General features: G+C 37.8%; 2 protein-coding genes across 2 annotated transcripts in view; both read left to right on the top strand.

Annotated features, from left to right (window-relative positions):
• Positions 1–7496, top strand: part of LOC150087284 (uncharacterized) — a 137326-nt gene extending 129830 nt beyond the window's left edge. Inside the window, exon 5 of the mRNA XM_090371947.1 lies at positions 7422–7496. Within this exon, the coding sequence (XP_090228073.1) occupies positions 7422–7442 (21 nt within the window). The 3' untranslated portion in view covers positions 7443–7496. The remainder of the gene's footprint in view (positions 1–7421) is intronic.
• Positions 7452–18560, top strand: part of LOC150087285 (centromere protein I-like) — an 85150-nt gene continuing 74041 nt past the window's right edge. The window contains exon 1 of the mRNA XM_090372437.1: positions 7452–7584. Within this exon, the coding sequence (XP_090228563.1) occupies positions 7564–7584 (21 nt within the window). The 5' untranslated portion in view covers positions 7452–7563. The remainder of the gene's footprint in view (positions 7585–18560) is intronic.

Genomic DNA, 18560 nt, shown 5'->3' on the forward strand with positions numbered 1-18560 from the left:
ATCCAGAAGGAGTGACCTGATCGAGATGGTACAGCTGATCAACCACGCAGTTGAGGCTTATGATATGAAAATTAATATGAATAAAATGAAGTGCATGACATTCTCAAAGTACCCCAAAGCTATGAACATCAAAATAGGAAACAATAATATCGAATAAGTAGCAAAATTTAAATATTTAGGACAAATGCTGAGCCAAGATGCAAGATGCATGGATGAAATATTTAGAAAAACAAAAAATTCTGACAAAGTATTTGAATGAGTATATAAGGAAAAGAATTCTAAAATCCTATGTTTGGAACACGGCCCTATATGCATCCAAAACCTAGACGATAAACAAACAAGACAAAGAATTGATGTTGTTGTTTGTTTGTTATTTGGTTTTTAGGAGCATTAGCAACTAAGTCCATATTGCTCGAGGATATGCGGTGGTCATTCTCTGACCTTTCCGCATCCTCCGTATTTGGTGATGACAGGCTCGAACCCCGGTCTAATCAAGAAGCGTGTGCTACGCACTGCTGCTCCTTCCCACCTGGCTACGGAGGTGCCCAAAGAATTGAAGCATTCGAGATGTGATGCTGGAGAAAATACAAGAAAATAAGCTGGACTGAAAAAAGTCCAATGAAGAAGTCTTAGAACTAGGAGAAAAACGAAAAATGATAAACCTAATCAAGAAGCAAAGAGCAAGGTGGTTCGGACACAATCTAAGAGACAGTGAAATGCTAAGCCTGATTATAGAAGGAAAGATTAATGGAACTGGACTCAGAGGGTGACCGAAAAATAATTTCATAAAGCAACTGCAAAGGGATACAAGATCAAGATCATACCAGGACTTGTAGAAGCTGGCACTCAACAGAGAGATGTGGAAAAAAGTCATCAGTGCTACCAACCAGACTGAAGGAACCCATGATGATGACCTTTATTAATATCATTAATAAATATAGGAAACAACAATGGGCTCAGCACTGAATCTTGAGGGACTCCACTAATAACATTAGTCCACGTAAAGCAGTGTCCATTAATAACCACTCTCTTGCTTCTCCCCCTCAGCCATTCCTTCATCCAGAGCAGTAACCTTCCCTTAATGCCACACTGCTCTAATTATATAGGAGTCTTTTATGTGCAATGGTATCAAAAGCTTTCCTCAAATCGAAGGAAAATTTTTTTTATATCAAAATTATTTTTTGTATCCAGTTTTCTTTGTTACTGCATCATAGTATCCAATGAAATTGTTCAGACAAGATCACCCCTTAACAGATCTATGCTGTGATTGCAGTATAATTACATCCCAGCATTACTTTTTTAACCAGTGACTGCATTATTTTCCCTGGAACAGATGTTAAGCTAACAGGTCTGTAATTACACCTGTCACCCTTTGATCTGCCTTTGTGAATTGAGGTTACGTTCCCACATCTCCAGTCCATAGGGTTCTTCCCTGAATTCCAAGATGCTCTCATAATTATGATTATCAGTTTGCTTAATATTCTTTGTTCCCTTTCCTCCACGTTTTGCAGGTACAGATCAGTTTACCTTACTTTGTCTCTGTGCTCTTGTCCATTCTAAACTTGAATGTTTCTCAGGTATACATTTCTGCTATAGGTAGTGCACCTTGATGGCTAGATAGAATCCACTGTCAGTCTGTTTGCATTTCCACTGCTGAATTTTTTACATCTCCTGTCCAAAGTCTCTATTTTGAAGCAAATGAGCTATCTGTCTCTTTGATGGAAACAGTTGTCTTTCAGTATGCTTTTAAATTGAAATCCCTGCCCGACCATCCCACATGGACGACAGTTTTTGAGCCATAATGGGAAAATCTGTATAACACCCATCAGACCTCCAACTCAAGGAGTGGGGAAAGGGTGCCACACCTCATTTTATCTACAAGCAGAACATCTAGACTTCCTGTCAGTTTATACAGATAGTTCAAAGTTTGAGTCCTCTTACATAATATACATAATATAGTATCCAGCCAAATCCTGCCAGATATACACAGCTGAGTTGTATGCAATAAAACTAGTTTAGGATCACACTAAAATTCACCATTATCATATATACCAATTTCTTAATTGCATTACAGGCTTCGTCACATCAATGAGGTATAGCTTTCACCCAGCGGTACCCTAGTTTTGGCAGATGCTACACTTTCTTTGGGAAATATTTGACATTCATTTCTGCTGGATTCCAAGTCACATTGGAATTATAGATAACGACCTGGCTGACATTGCAATCAAATCAGCCATTCCCCTAGGTAACCATTGCCCGTCAATCCCCTATACAGACTACAGATCAAGGATCTGCACCAAATCGTATTCAAAATGCCAAGATGTTTGACAGGATTTTTGGGCAGACTTCAAAGAAATTAAAACAGATTAAGCCTATAATCAAGCAGTAGCAGTCTAGTCAGTGTAGGGTTCAAAGAGAGAATATTGTTCTTGCTCTGCTCCACATAGCACATAATCATCTTATGCATTGTGTGGGGGCAGTAATCCTCCTATGACTACTGCAACACCATTATATGATTTTTCACATCAAGACAGATGAGAACAAATGTCAAGAGCATGCTAATTGTTTTTTTCGACAATGAGGGAATTGTTTGTCATGAGTTCCTTCCACCATGCCAAACTGTAAATCACCTGTTCTACTTGGGGGTGTCTTGAGGCATTTGAAGGAGGATGTCAAGGAAAAACCAGATAAATGGCACACTCAGGATTGATGGCTGCATCAGAACAATGCACCAGCCTGCACAGTTTTGTTAGTTCAGCAGTTTTAAGCCAAGAACAAAATGGCAATGGTCCCACTCCTTCCGTATTCTTCCAACCTGGCCCTTTGTGAATAATTTTTGTTCACCAAAATGAAATTGTAATTAAAAGAATGAAGATGTCACTGTCGAGAAGCTCTGGATTCGATACATAAACTATGGATGGGACTACTTTGAAGGAGATGATGCCAGCATATAACTAACATAAGTCTAAATTTATTTTATTGACCCTCTCCAGAAACTTTTGGTTCATATCTCCTAGTGTTTTAGATGGTGATTCTACTGCCTTCCTTCTCACAGATGTTTGTCCTAGATTTGAAGTCCCTAGCCACACATACTAGAACAGGGAATCACCAAATGACAGACCATAAGGGATCTTAACCTTATTTATTAATTTTTATATAATGTAATTATTTTATTTTTGTAAGTTCCTTAATTTTTTATGCCTTGTGTTTAAATAATCAGTGTTATACTGTGGAATACACCTTTCTTCATGTTCTGTAATAAAAATTAAGTTTCTTGTAATAAAAAGAAGTAAAAATGTGTCATCTTAATATTTACTTGATATGCACTTTATCTTGATATTTACTTGGTTTGTATTGCAGTTATTTTAATTTTTTTTTTTTAATATGAGCTGCAATGAATTGTTGCATGTTTTCTAATACAAACTGTGAAGAAAATTAAAATGCATACAAATAATTAAAAAATTAAAGTAAGCAAATAAAAAAGTTGCAGATGATTCGTTAATCCTTCCTCTTTTTACGGAGGTAATTAAGAAATGTGTGGCCTCTTTTGTGGATTTCAATCCGAGATCTCTTAGGTTTCCTTTTACTATGCTTATCACAATTAAAATGCCATTGGAAGTGTCACTGATTATAAAAAATTCAGTTAGTCTTCGTAGCATCTGAGTTTGCAAGTAAGTTAATCACTGAATTATGACCACCTATCTAGGGCTTACAATACCAGTCAAAATCTTAATACTGGTATTTCTGTATTTTTAATTTATGAAATCGGGATAACGGTATTAATACCGACATTCCAAAAAAAACATTTTTCGCAATAAATTTTGATGAAAATTAGGTGAAATAAAGTAGGGAAAAAGCAAGTAATTACTTGAGTTCACGTTTTAAATCAAACTTTAATTATAATAATAACTATTCTAGCAAAAATTATTAAACATACATTTATTCTAAAAACAAAAAATTAAGCATCTGCACTACCTGTCCGAATAAAGTGAGTTCTTAAGAAACTCAATAGTGTTATCGTTTACACTATTGAGTTTACGGGCAGAAAACGTCCTTTTGGATTCTGTGCTGGTTGGTGTTTTGTACCGAGATAGTAGTAGGCGAGCTGCAGTTATTCCCCCCCCCCCCTTATTCCCTCATATTCAAAAAATCTTATTTCCTTTTTTATCAAAAATAAAAAATATTTCCTTTTTGACTTTTTATGACACTATATCCGTATTAACGAAAGAAAGGATCTGATGGTTAAGCTTGGCGAGGAAACCAAAAATAAGTTGTGGGGTGGGGGTTATTTATTAATTTTTATTTCCCTGTACCTTAGTATCGCCGTCAGTGGCCATTGTTATGATTTTCGTACAGCAGTTCCCCTCAAGCACTAAGCCCCACAAGCTACCTGACTACATTAAAAAATGAGAATTTCCAGGAGCTGAGGGATATCCTCCCCCCACATGAGTATATTCTGTATATTATATATCATATATATATATTATGTGAGCTGTCATTTTCTCAAGTGCAATGACACAAATATAAAACAAAAGTCATTTATCATACAAATCTACTTACAATACATAACTGGTGTTCATTACATCTAATCTATTCATTTTTTTCATTTAATCTGTTAATATATGCTATCATTTTAATCAAATTTCTCTCATTTAATAATCTCAACTCTCTCTACACCTTCAAACACCAAACTAATTCAATCTTAATCACTTCCTCATATTTTTCTTAATCACCAAGATCAATCTCTTTACAACAGCAATCCATAAGTTGCTAACTTAATACTAACAATTCCATGTAATCTCTCTTAATTTGGCAATATCAATTTTCTTTACAATTTCAACCAATAAACCAAATCAATACTAAACATTTCCTTATTTCTCGTCTTTCTTCAACTTCAACCTTACTCTAAAATAATCTTCCATTTTATCTAAGTACCATTCCAAAACAACACAGTTCAGAGGACTTACCTTCCTTTTCTTTCACGGTGCGATTCCTAAGTGCTGGTTTCTTCCACGGAGTGCGGTGATGTCTCTCTTTTCTTAGTTGAACTCTGCATCTGTGCTGTATAGCTCTTCCAGTACTGTCTTATTTCAGGATTGCGAGAACAGTTCTCTGTTAATACAGAAGGAAATTACCACAGCAGTAGTAGAGCACTATTTGATTGACTTGTTATTCAACTTCCGGATTAACTTCTAGCACAGGAGCATGCCCAGCGGAACTTTTCACTGTTGGACACTCCCAGAACCGGACCCAAACTGAACCCAGAACTACCACTGGAAGTCTGGGTTCCAGTGGTCAGGTGAATTTGGAGGTCAATCATGATGAGTGATATCTTCACTGTGTTCCTCAAACACTTGTGCACAATGCGGGCCGAATGACATGGCACATTATCATCTTGGAAGATCCCGTTTCTGTTCGGAATAAAATACAACATGGGAGGGTATCCATAGTCTCCTAAGAGCTGCTGGTAGGCCTCGCCCATGAAATGTTGGTCCATATGCACCAGGGGTCCTAGTTCTAGCCAGCAAAACATACCCCTTATTAAACAACCACCGCTACCTGCCTGGATAGCGGGCACCATACATGATGGGTCCATGGGCTCATGTTGCTTGTGCCACACATGAAGGCATTTGTCGGTGTATTGCACTAGGTATTTGGACTCATCTGACCAGCACACTCTTTCCAGTCCTTCAGTGTCCAGCCAGCATGCCGACACCACAGCATTTGCCGTCAGCAATGATTAGCTTTGAGGAGAGGATGTCTCTTGGGTATCTGCTATGGAATCCCATACCTCTGAGTATGTGGTGTTTCATCATTTGAGGTATTGATCTTGCATTCCCCGTATTGTATTGTGATGAACTTTCACCTTGCCTAATCCTTTACAGTTCTTTTGGCTGGAGGTGGTTTGATCTGTTCAACACCATTCTTTGTTCACCTTAACCGCAGTACGCCATGAGCAAGCAACAAGACATGCCATTTCAATTATGGAAGCACCTCATTCATGAGCTCCCACAATCCTGCCCTTTTGAAACTCCATGGTATTTTTACTACCTCCCATAATATCACTTTTACTTGCATGACCAGATGCAAATTACCACCTGCTGTTGTAGCTTATGAAGCTGTTCGGATTTTTATACTGCAAACTATGCAGCATAGTCATTATAGATTGGGTGGTCATAATTCAGTGAACAGTTAGTATATGTAATTCTTATACTGTAATTGTTTTTCAAATTTTTTTGCCCAGGCTTTTAAAATGGGTCGCTGCTGGCAGCAGCAGCATTCCTCTGCACCTTGAAACACAATGCTTAATAAAAAATTACCCAAGCCACATTTCTTTAATTTTTCTTGTTTGTAGTGAGGTTGTTTTCTGGTGCAAATAAAATCACTTTTTTGTTTGTTTTTCCATAAAGTCAAAATTGTATTTGATGATACTGTAAATAATTTTTTTTTTTTTCACTTCAACATTTCTTTACCCATGTTCTGACTTTTGAATGATCTCAGTTTTGTCCTGAATATACAGATGCTTCCTGTCATTTATAGACATGTTATTCATTGAATGGCAAACTTCCCAAATTTTTTTTTTTTTTTTTTTTCCCTCACAGAGCGTGTTGCTATTTTTTTGTCACCAACATCTCAGAATTTAAGTAAAATCCAATTATGGTACTATATATGATGCCACTGAGCACTATTGCAAATTTGATTCCCACAAAGCACTCAATGGATCCAGTAACATTTTCCAATGAGAATGTCATGTGCTGTTGTTTGCAAAAATTTATAACTGAATTACAACAGATAAATATTGTAAGTGGTTCTCCTCTCAGAGAAAGATATTTACTTTTATGAGTTTCTCATATGCAATTAACATTTTATTGGCGTACTTTTTATTGTATCTCTAAATAAGTGATACAGGGGAGAAACTAAATGTGTGCAGTAATTACTCTTGGATAAATCTTGTTTATAGAAGTTTAATAGTCTGAATTGAGGGAATAAAGTGCAGAAAGAGGATATATTAGCTGAGTGGAATATATATGCTCTTTATTATTATTACTAGCCACATAGTGCAAGAAAGCCTGAGGTATATACTGCACCAGCCAAAAAAAATTTCCGAGTTACCTGAGAGAGAGAGAGAGAGAGAGGGTGAGTCAGTCAGAAGTAGAAGGGAATCACCAAGAAAGAGAAGAATGATAATATCCAGCTCAGGACCCTGGGTGTGCCAAGCCCATACTCACCAGATGTAGCCAAGTTGGACTCTGTGTATGTGTGTATACACGCACACACACAGTCCAACTGTATATGAGTGCATACATATGTATATTTAGCCCCCAGTGGCCATATTTTATAGTTTTTTGAAATTCACTGTCTTTAGTTTCAATTACTTTATAAGAATTTCTTGAAGTATTTTATTTATTTTTATTTTGCAGGCCTTTTGTATTTACAAGTAGATTGGAAGAGCCAGAACTAGATGTAAATAATGAATTATGGAGGCTAGCCAAATATATTGATGAACTCTGTGTCACATCTTTAAATCTTCATCGTAATCATGCACCAGAGCTCTTGTATTCAATGCTCTCTTTTTACCATATGGCAAGTTGTTTTCTTTCTTAAGTGCATATGTTAGTTGTCTTATAAAAATAGATATATTTAGAATTTATCATCAACTTTACTCTTTATTTTATCATTTAATTTAAGGGGGGAAAAAAAAATAATAATAAAAAAAAAAAAAAAAATATATATATATATATATATATATATTTATATATATCCACTAATCCACTTTTTAGCCAAGAAGTTTAACAGACCATTCACATTTTCTATTAAAATTCTAAATTCTGTGTCCACACACAACTGATTCATCTCCCTAATTATTGTTCTCAAGTGGATTTGAGGGGACTCAGATGCATCTTAAAATGCCAAGGCTAATAAAATAGAAGTAAAGCTGCTTTCGATCTTTTTGAACAGGGTTCTTTAATTTTCTCCTGTTTCTTTCTGCTATCAGCCAGATTCTGCCTTCAGTTTAAGGGACTCTTTTGGTGGCAGTGATCATAGTCTACTGATGTGAGATTTATTCAAAGCAATAACTACTGTCAATGATATAGGGAAGAGATTATGCTTTCCCAAAGATGGATATAATAAGCTGAGAACATGTTTAAACTCTTTTTAGTGGACCAACTCATGCTGCTATAAAATAAATGGGAAGTGTTCAGCAATTTAATTATCAAGGCTACTAAATATTTTATACAAGCTAAGAGATATTGATGAAGGTCTAGACCAAAATGGATGGATAGATGAACTAATAAGCTTATTGGTAGAGAAGAAAAAAGCATGCTATGATTATAAATTGTAATTACAAACAAGCCTGTAACTCAAAATTCCAAGTTATTCAGGGAGTTCAATGTGCTGAGGCAGATTATGAGAAGTGGCTCACATCTGGTGAGTATGGGCTTGGCACACCCAGGGTCCTGAGCTGGATATCATCATTCTTCTCTTTCTTGGTGATTCCCTTTTGACTCTCTCTCTCTCTCTCAGGGTAACTATGGCGCCTCCGTAGCCAGGTGGGAAGGAGCAGCAGTGCGTAGCACATGCTTCTTGATTAGACCGGGGTTCGAGCCCGTCACCACCAAATACGGAGGATGCGGAAAGGTCAGGGAATGACCACCGCATATCCCGGAGCAATATGGCCTTAAGTTGCTAATGCTCCTAAAAAAAAAAAACTAAAACTAAAAAAACTCAGGGTAACTCGGGAAATTTTTTTTTTTTTTTTTGCTGGTGCAGCATAAGCCTCAGGCTTCCTTGCACCATACAGCTAATAATAATAATAATAATAATAATAAAAAGTCTAGGGAAGAGTGCACAGAAAAGTAGCGAGGAAATTTTTGCATATGTTAAGCTAGAAGGAAAGGGATAAATCAAACTAGTCTACTGGATACAAATGACATAGCTATTGATAATCCTGTAGGATTATCAGTTGTTATGCCATTTGTATCCAGTGGACTAGTGTGATTTAGCAATATCTATATATTATCAGAGAGAGAGAGAGAGTGATGTGATGTGATGGCTGCTTTACAATGTCATCAATTTTTCCTGGGACAAAAACTGATGACATTGTAGAGCAGCTGTCATCTTAGGGTACAAAAAGTAATATTGTCCTATACATTGGTACTAATGATAAGAGTAGGAGATCTGAGAATTTGTTCAATAAGTACAGGGCAACATTGAGAAAAAGTCGCAAATTTAAATTGAAAGGGTCTGGAATTCTACCCAGACACAATAGGTGGGAGTACATGATGAGACCCTGATATGTGGAGCGTATTGAGTTTCTCCTAGATACTTGATATTGCAGTACCATAATTTATCATGTTCTTCATGACAGTTATTGTGGTTGTCACGTAGGACATGATAACCTGTCCTTCACTTATGTGGAGAGGTCTGTCAAGTGGAGGACAGGTTATCATATCCTCCTATTGTAGAAGAAATCATTTCTAATAGCTTCTTCAAGCAGAGCTCTAGTTAGATGATCTCAAGCAGAGAGATCCCCCCCCCCCTCCATGAGTTATTCCAAGTTTTTTCAGCCCACAGACACACCTAGACTTATACAGAAATAATACTCAATGGCAGAATGTGGTTGAAGTCACTGATGTAACAGCCACAAGTTATCAAGCAGATGACTGGCTGTTATGTTGGATTTCTTGAAGTTATCATGGCTCCACAAGTGCAGCATCTGGAATTACAGCATTTTGTGAATTTTAGCAGGCTATACATTTTCTGTTTGTGGTGCCTCACAGTTCCGATGTTCTAAGATTCTTGAGAGAATCTTAAAACAAGATGATGTGACACTTAGTAAGCTGTGCAAATGCTGATGCAAAATTAAATAATTACATTTCTTTCTATTCATTTATGGTTGAATAAACTGAGTGGTGGCGTATCCTGTGCATGAAGGGATGGAGTCATATGTTAGGTAAATTACAGCGAGGTGTGTACTGCATATTTGATGGTCCTAAACAATGTTGATTAATGGTTGACTAAAGTGAGAAATTAGTAAGTCAGATCAGGCAGGTTCTGCACAATGCTTGCATTACACTGGTCAAGACATAAAATGTTATGAAAATGAAAATACTCAATCTTGACCAATTTTGTGCTGCTGAACACAAAAATCGCATTAAAATTTATTGATTGGCTCTTGTTTTCGAATTGCAGTTGGGGTCTCATGTCAGCAAGTTACTCTACATTTTCAACTACGGCTCTCGGCAAAACACATGGCAACACCACAGTTTAAGCACCACCATGCTCTTATCATGTGATCAGCAATGTTGCCTCGCTCTGTATCACATGATAAGTTGTGACCTCAAAAGTGTCTTCGACTCTGTTGCAATAATCCTTGAATACGACTAGGTACTGGGTGATTTATTCTCACTTAACGATTGTTCTCTGTGAGATTCCAACTTTTTGCACACTTACTTTGTGTAAGATTAATATGCCCCATAATTGTGTGAATAGTCTGGATGTCTTCTGTTACATATGTGAAGTCATGTTAGCTTCAAAAAAAAAAATCCCTTCATTCGAGCCATAAAAGTAGGCCTAGTTCTTGTACTTTGGGTGTGAGGTAAGCCACCAGGACAAGGACTAGGCTCCACATATATGCTGCAATACCTGTTCACCAAAACTCAGCGTGTGGGTGAATCAAAAGGAACGTTTTATGCCTTTCTCATTGCCCATGATATGGAGGGAGCCAACAAATCACATCACAGACTGTTATTTCAGTATGGTGCCTCCTATGAAAAGGGATGACATTGAACAAAAAGTGGACAGTGATATAATCAAATATACCATCTGCAATTCATCCTGTGCCTTACAGTGATGGACTATCTATTCCTGAACCATCCGACCATTTTTCTGTACACTCTGATGAAGACACTGATGAACATCAACTTGATGTACATGAAGAAGTACAGCAGCAGTCTACATCAGGGGATCCACCATTTTTTCCAAACCTTTATCCTTCTGAACCACATAAGATCACAGAAAGTGAGCTTAATGACATCATCATCTCAGACTGCTAAAATATAAGGCAGAGCTTTTGGCTTCGAGGTCACGACAGTGAAATCTTCTAGATCATACTGTGAAAATGAAAACATTTTGTACTTGAAATAAATAATATGATACCTTCTCTCAAGAAGGTGAACTCACTGTTTGTAAGAATGTTGATGGTCTAATGGCATGTTTCCAAAGAATGGCAACTATTTATAGACGCTTCTAAGATTAGCAGCCTTAAGGCTGTGTTATTACACAATGGATATATGCTGCCTTCAATACCTCTCGCATATGCCGTCCACAAAAAAAGAAACATATGTAAACATGGAGAACATCCTCTTAGGTGTACACTATTAGAAGTATGAGTGGCAGATATGTGGTGATTTTAAGTTAATCACCATTTTATTATGACTACAAAAGGGTAGCACTAAGTATTGTTGCTTTCTCTGCGAGTGGGGCCAAGGATATGCACTACGAGAAGAGGAGTTGGCCTCAACGAAAATCGTTAACACCTAGAATGAAGAACGTAGCAATAGAATCTCTGGTAGATCGAAATAAAGTTTTGTTTCCACCACTCAATATCAAACTGAGGTTCATGAAAAATTTCGTGAAGGCTTTGGAAGCGAACGGTCCTGCATTCACTTACCTGCAAGAGAAATTCCCAAAACTTAGTATAAAAAAAAAAAAAAAAAACTAAAACTATTATATATATATATATATATATATATATATATATATGGAAACAAAACTTTATTTGATTCTACCAGAGGTTCTAGTGCTACGTTCTTCATTTCCGGTGTTAATGATTTTCATCAAAGCCAACTCCTCTTCTCGTCTCATATCCTTGGTATGACTACCTCACTCGCAGAGAAAGCAACAATGCTTACTGTAACCCTTTTGTAGTTGTAATAAAATGGTGATTAACTTAAAATCGCCACATATCTGCCACTCATACTTCTAATAGTGTACACCTAAGAGGATGTTCTCCATGTTTACATATGTTTCTTTTTTTGTGGACGGCATATGCGAGAGGTATTGAAGGCAGCATATATCCATTGTGTAATAACACGGCCTTAAGGCTGCTAATCTTAGAAGTGTCTATAAATAGTTGCCATTCTTTTGGAAACATGCCATTAGACCATCAGCTTATGTTCATTGCTGCCATTAGACCATCAAAATTCTTACAAACAGTGAGTTCACCTTCTTGAGAGAATATATCATATTATTTATTTCCAAGTACAAAATGTTGTCTCTTTCAGAGAATGATCTAGAAGATTTCGCTGTTGTGGCATCAAGGCCAAAAGCTCTGCCTTGTATTTTGGCAGTCTGAGATCCCTGATGAGGTCATTAAGCTCACTTTCCGTGATCTTATGTTGTTCAGAAGGATAAAAGTTTGGAAAAAATGGTGGATCCCCTGATGTATTCACTTACCTGCAAAAGAAATTCCCAAGACTTATTACAGAGAAGATTAATGCAGGCATTTTCATTGGTTCACAAATAAGGCAACTTTTCAAAAATGAACAGTTTGAATGTGTCCTTAGTGATAACAAGAAATCAGTGTGGAAAGTCTTTTGAAAAGTTTCAACTGAGTTTCTAGGAAATGTTAAAGCCAACAACTACAGGCGACTTCTGGAAGATTTCATTACTTTTTAAGAAAAACTGAAGAGCAACATGTTATTGAAGATGCATTTCTTGCACTCATACCTGAATTTCATCTCGCCAAACTGTGGTGCCATCAGCAACAACGAACGTGGTGAGCACTTCAATCTAGACGTCGCAGGAATGGAACAAAGATACAAAAGCAAATGGAGTGCTGCCATGTTTAGCTATATTGTTAGATGGTGAAAAGGAATGCTCCTGAAGCTGAATACAGGTGAAAGGTGAAAAGGTTCTGTGTTTGATACAGGTATGTTTGTAGCTACATCGTACTGCCATAAAAATGAAGAAATTCCTTGTATACATATAAAAAAAACTACTTTTTTTTTCGAAAACAAGAGCCAATCTACCATTTTAAACATTATTGCTATTTTTTTTTTTTTTTTTATGAAAACCTCAAACACGAGAGGTATTAGAACATATAGTACTTAGTACCGTGCTTGGGTTGCAGGTTGAGAAGCAAGAGAAGATGTTTGTTGACATTAGACTTGAACTTCTGAAGACTAATTTTCAGGAACGAAATATGAAGGAAGGTTGTTCCAGAAAACGGCAGTTGAGTTTGAAGTTGGACAGTAAATAGATGCTGACTGGTGGCAGCATGTTTTCGGACTGTTTTGAAAGAGAGAGCGGGAATTATAGAAGCTAATTCAGAAGAACAGTGCCCATGGAAGTATCTGTAGAAATGGCACGCAGCAGAAATAGTAGTCGATGAGACAGCGAGTGGAGAGACTGTTAGATGAGTCATTAATTAACCTAACTGCTCTCTTCTGAATAGAATCTAGAAGCCTGAGAGAGGTTTTGGAGGCACCACCCAAGATGTGGGTACAATATTCCATGGTAGGGCAGATTTGCGATTTGTACAGAGTGAACAGCTATTTGGAAGAAAAGTAACACCAAGAGCGAAAGAGAAAACCAAGTTTTTTAGATGCAGAGGAAGCAATATTTGTAATGTGATTGTGCCAAGAGAGATTAGAAGTCAGGGTAATCCCCAAAAGAGATATATCCTTTAGCTTAGAAATCGGAGTGTCACCAAAGATAAGCATAGGAGCAGAAGAATCCTTATTGCGAGATATAAGAGAAGACTGAGTTTTAGAAGGATTTGAAATTAACTAAGTTGTCTTTGCCCCACAGGAGAATTACCTGGAGATCGGCATTTAAGGAATTGGTAGTGGATATTCGCAAAGTTGAAGCTGATTGAGCAGATCAAGGTCTCAAAATGGAAAGTGGAATGCAATGTGCATTCCACTTTCCATTTTGTGCATTCGGTAAAACTATGGATAGGATTTCCAGTTAATGGAAGAAGGTCATTAATATACAAGAGGAAAAGAGTGGGGGAAAGAACTGAACCTTGGGGGGATACCAGCATTAGTGGAAAAGTTAGAAGACAGAGAGCCATCTACCATCACCCTTAGTGGGTGATCAGAGAGAAAACTGGATTACCAATTACAAAAAACAGTTGACAAACCATAAGATGCAAGCTTGTTTAGAAGACCTTTATGCCAAACATGATCAAAAGCCTTTGAGATGTCAAGAGCAACTGCTTGTGTTTCACCGAACTTTTACATTGAATTTGTCCATAAATGGGTAACATAAACCAGAATATCACCAGTGAATCAACACTGACAGAATCCATACTGGCAATCGTTGATCAGATGGAAGGTTTCTAGGTAGTTTAAAAGTTGGCGGTTAATTGATTTCTCCATTACTTTAGAAAGAGTAGAAGTAATTGCAATGGGACGATAATTGGATGGGAGGGATTTGTCACCCTTTTTAGGAACTGGCTGGATATGAGCAAATTTCCTTTGGAATAAGAAAGTGAAAAAAGCAGCAAAGAGGAGTAAGTTCAGGAGCACAGGTTTTGAGAACAAGTAGAGGTGGGAGCAGAGATGTGCAATCAGAGGTTTTGACAGAGGTGGGAGCAGAGATGTGCAAAAGTTGCAGCCAATAGCTTTGGCAAGAGACCAGAATGCTTGGCTACCATTAGGGCAAGAAGCAAGTTTTCTACTTTTAGCCTGTTCAAAATCTAGTTTGGACTGATTAATAACTGCTCTACAATTGTTGTGAGCTTTGATGTAGGCAGAAAATGAAACTGAAGAATTGGAAAAAAAAAGCCAATTAAGCTATGCAACGTTCTTCTCCCGAACGACCTTAGCGCATTTATTGGAAAACCAAGGTTTAGATAAAGGATGAGATTTTAAAGTGGAGTATGGGATAAAGGATTCCATTCCTGCAAGAATAATTTCACTGACACGATCTGAGCAAATGTTGACATCAGAAGTTTTGAAACAGTAGTCCAACCGAAGAAATGAAATCTCACAGGTTATTCCATTTTGCATTCTTGTAATGCCAAACAACAAGAGGTTGAGAATAGCCATGAGATAACGGCTCCATTGGAGCAGAGACAATTACCAAGTTGTGATCTGAGATACCTAAAGGACCACTCACTTCAACCATGTACTTAGAAGGGTTGTTTGTGAGAAAAAAGATCAAGCGTGTTGGCTGTATGGTAAGGATTGTCCAGTATTCTTGTAGGTAAATGAACAATCTGTGCAAGGTCATTAGTAATTGCAAAAGCCTCAGCATCTCGTCCAGCTGGGTTGGTGTGACTATAAAACAGAAGCCAGCTGGAGTTGCGAACATTAAAATCACCAAGGAAAATTACCTCACTGTTAGGAAAGTTGGACTGGAGAAAGTCGTGTTGCAGAGAGAGGAAATCGAAGAGCTTCAAGTGATTAGTGGAGTTGGAAGAATGGTAGACACCACAGATGAATGTGACACAATGAGGTAGAGAGATTTTAAGCCAGAGAAGATCGAAGAGAGGAGATTCCAAATTACCAATTCTCTAACAGGGAATATCAGAATGGACATATGCACAAGTACCACCTTTGATGCGAAAGGAATCATACAGTGAATAATTTGAGCAACTGAGACGAGCAGTAGTTGAATCAACCGATAATGGAGATTCTGTCAGAAAAAGTACATGGGATTTGGCAGACTGCAAGTGGAAATGTACATCGTTGAGATTAGAATTGAGACCACGTGTATTTGTGGAATGAATTAGGAGGTGTTTGGGAGGTTTAGATTCTTTTTGCAGATAAGCTTACTGTATTGGTTTGATAATTCATGGTGTATTTAGTAGTGAGAAAAAGTCTGGGGACATGCTGTATGAAGTAATGAAATTTTTGGATATGGCGTACACATGGTAAGAATATACCCACATCCTTGACATAACTTGACCTCAACAATGCCCCCCACATACACACTACTCGGACTCCATCTAGTCACTATCTGGCAGAGTAGAGGTAGCAAGATATGCACTAGCTGATCTTGGAAGCCTTCTAAAGAGTTACCAATAGGTTCAATCTGGTGTAGTAACCAGCAGCCGGCCTACGAACACCATTTTAGAGCTGTACCCTCAAACTGTAAGGAAGATTGGATCTCGTCATGATGTCCATTGTAACCTCAAAAGTCATCTGTCATACTGCATGATGGAATAGATGGGGAAGGGTTGACCTAAACTTAGCTCTGGAGACTAAACATGGGTTCCACCACTTCAAGCCTCCAATGAGCAAAGTGGTGGTATTGCATCGGTTGATGAATGTCATCTCCCACCTAATTTCGCCTCAAAATGTATTACGTAAACTTTCATGCTCGTATCAAGATATGGCCCAAAATCTGTTGTTCAGTCTTATAAGTGCTGATATATTTGCAAGTTAGAATTTGGCAAAGTGTAATGTAATAGAAGTGGTATTGTGTATGACAGTAGTTGTAAATTAAGCATCTCAGCAAAGGGACTTGTAGCCTTTGAAATTTGAAATCTTTCAGAAGCTAGGCTGAAATGTTTCAAATATAATATAATGGGAAAAGTAGAACATAAAAGTCCTCTGTCATAATTTGCACTGATAGCAGACAATTTGAACTTCCAGTTTGAATTCAGATTAACAGAACTTCAGTAATTGAATTCAGATTAACAGAACTTCAGTAATTGATTTCAATTACTGAAGTTCAGTTAAGCAGTGTATGTACACACACAAATTGCTTTATTTCTTGAATTCAGTAATCAGTAGGTAAGAATAATAATCTAATACTAATAATTGAATATATATATATATATATATATATATACACACACACACATATACAGGGGGTCTCAAAAATATTGGTAGAAACGTTTAGGGGAGGTGGGTAACATCTAAAGGAATGTGAATCGCATCGGAACCCATAACCGGAAACGTCACCGTAAGTCGGTAGACGGCCCTGTTCATCAATTCATGAGAGGGAAAATTTCTGGTTTACTCATTCAAGCAGTAGTCGCCGCACGAAGAGCATGCATCGATATGCGAACTGTGAGCTGGCAGACATGCACCTAGTGTATGGATTAGCAGAGGGAAATGGACGAGCCGCTCAACGAATTTATGGAGAACGCTTCCCAGACAAACATGTACGACCACCGTTTGCATGTTTGCATCAAAATTTGTGTGATTGTGGGTCATTTAGAGGTAACAGGAGTAGTGCGGGCAGACCACGTTCGAAGCGAACTCCCGCCATGGAAGAAAGTGTGTTGAATGCCGTCCAGAATAATCCTACTACCAGCACACGTGCCGTTGCCTCTGCCTTAGGAGTGTCTCACAGTGTACAGCGTATTTGGCACGATGATTCCTTACACCCCTTTCATCTCCAAAGGGTTCAGTTACTGCTCCCCCAAGATCATCCTGCATGTGTGGCTTTTGCGCAGTGGTTTCTCCAAGAAAGTGTTCAAGACTTGAATTTTCCAGCCTATGTTTTGTTCATGGATGAATAATGTTTGCCTCAATCAGCACAATGCTCATGTGTGGGCTCACTACAACCCACACGGTGTGGGCAGGTATGGTCGGTGACTGCTTAGTTGGCCCATACCTGTTACCATCCCGCATGAACTCTGCTAAATATTGGATCTTTCTTGAACAAGTTCTACCAGGGTTACTTGACGATGTTCCAGCAAATGTGAGACGCAACATTTGGTTTCAACATGATGGGGCACCCGCCCATTATAGAATGTGTGTTTGAAACCATTTGAAAGTGTGTCTGAAACCATTTGAAGAGGAGTTTTCGGCGTCGATGAATTGGCCGTGGTGGACCCGTTGCCTGGCCCCCACGCTCACCTGATTTATCGAGCCTTGATTTCTTTCTGTGGGGGGGCCTCAAATCTATCGTGTATGAATCGCCTGTGAAGACAGAAATGGATCTCGTGGCGAGATTCATCTGCGCTGCTGCTACTGTCAAAGAAACTCCAGGTTTGTTTGACCGTGTCTGCCAATCCATGCTGCGTTGGTGTCACGCATGCATCGCATCTCATGGTGGAACCTTCGAGCATCTGTTATAACATCATGAAATGCATCCATCTCGTACTCTATTGTTAATATTATGTCAAATAAATGTTTGCCTCTGCTACTACTTTCCCGTGACGTTTCCGGTTATGGATTCCTATGCGATTCACATTCCTTTAGATGTTACCTACCTCCCCTAAATGTTTGTACCAAGGTTGTCTCAATTTTTTTTTTTTTTTTTTTTTTTTTTTTTTGAGACACCCTCTATATATATATATATATATATGCTTCACAAGTTTCTCTGTTTAAAATTTCACAATGTATAATATGAATATACGAGCAACTCTCGGTTTACGAACATTCGCTATAACGAACGTCACAATCATACAAAATATCTTAAAGTCGCCAATAGATAGTTCCTTATAAAACGAAATGCTAAACATACAGTGAACATAATTTAAATAAATAAACTTTTAAAATATGTATTTATTACAATAATTATCAGGTAATTGTTGAACTGAGTAATAAAATGGACCTCGACCTTGATGTGACTGACGTGAGAGAGCTTTT

Source organism: Mastigoproctus giganteus, chromosome 4 (assembly GCF_048544385.1).
Source record: "Mastigoproctus giganteus isolate SK-2022 chromosome 4, ASM4854438v1, whole genome shotgun sequence".
Lineage (NCBI taxonomy): Eukaryota > Metazoa > Arthropoda > Arachnida > Uropygi > Thelyphonidae > Mastigoproctus > Mastigoproctus giganteus.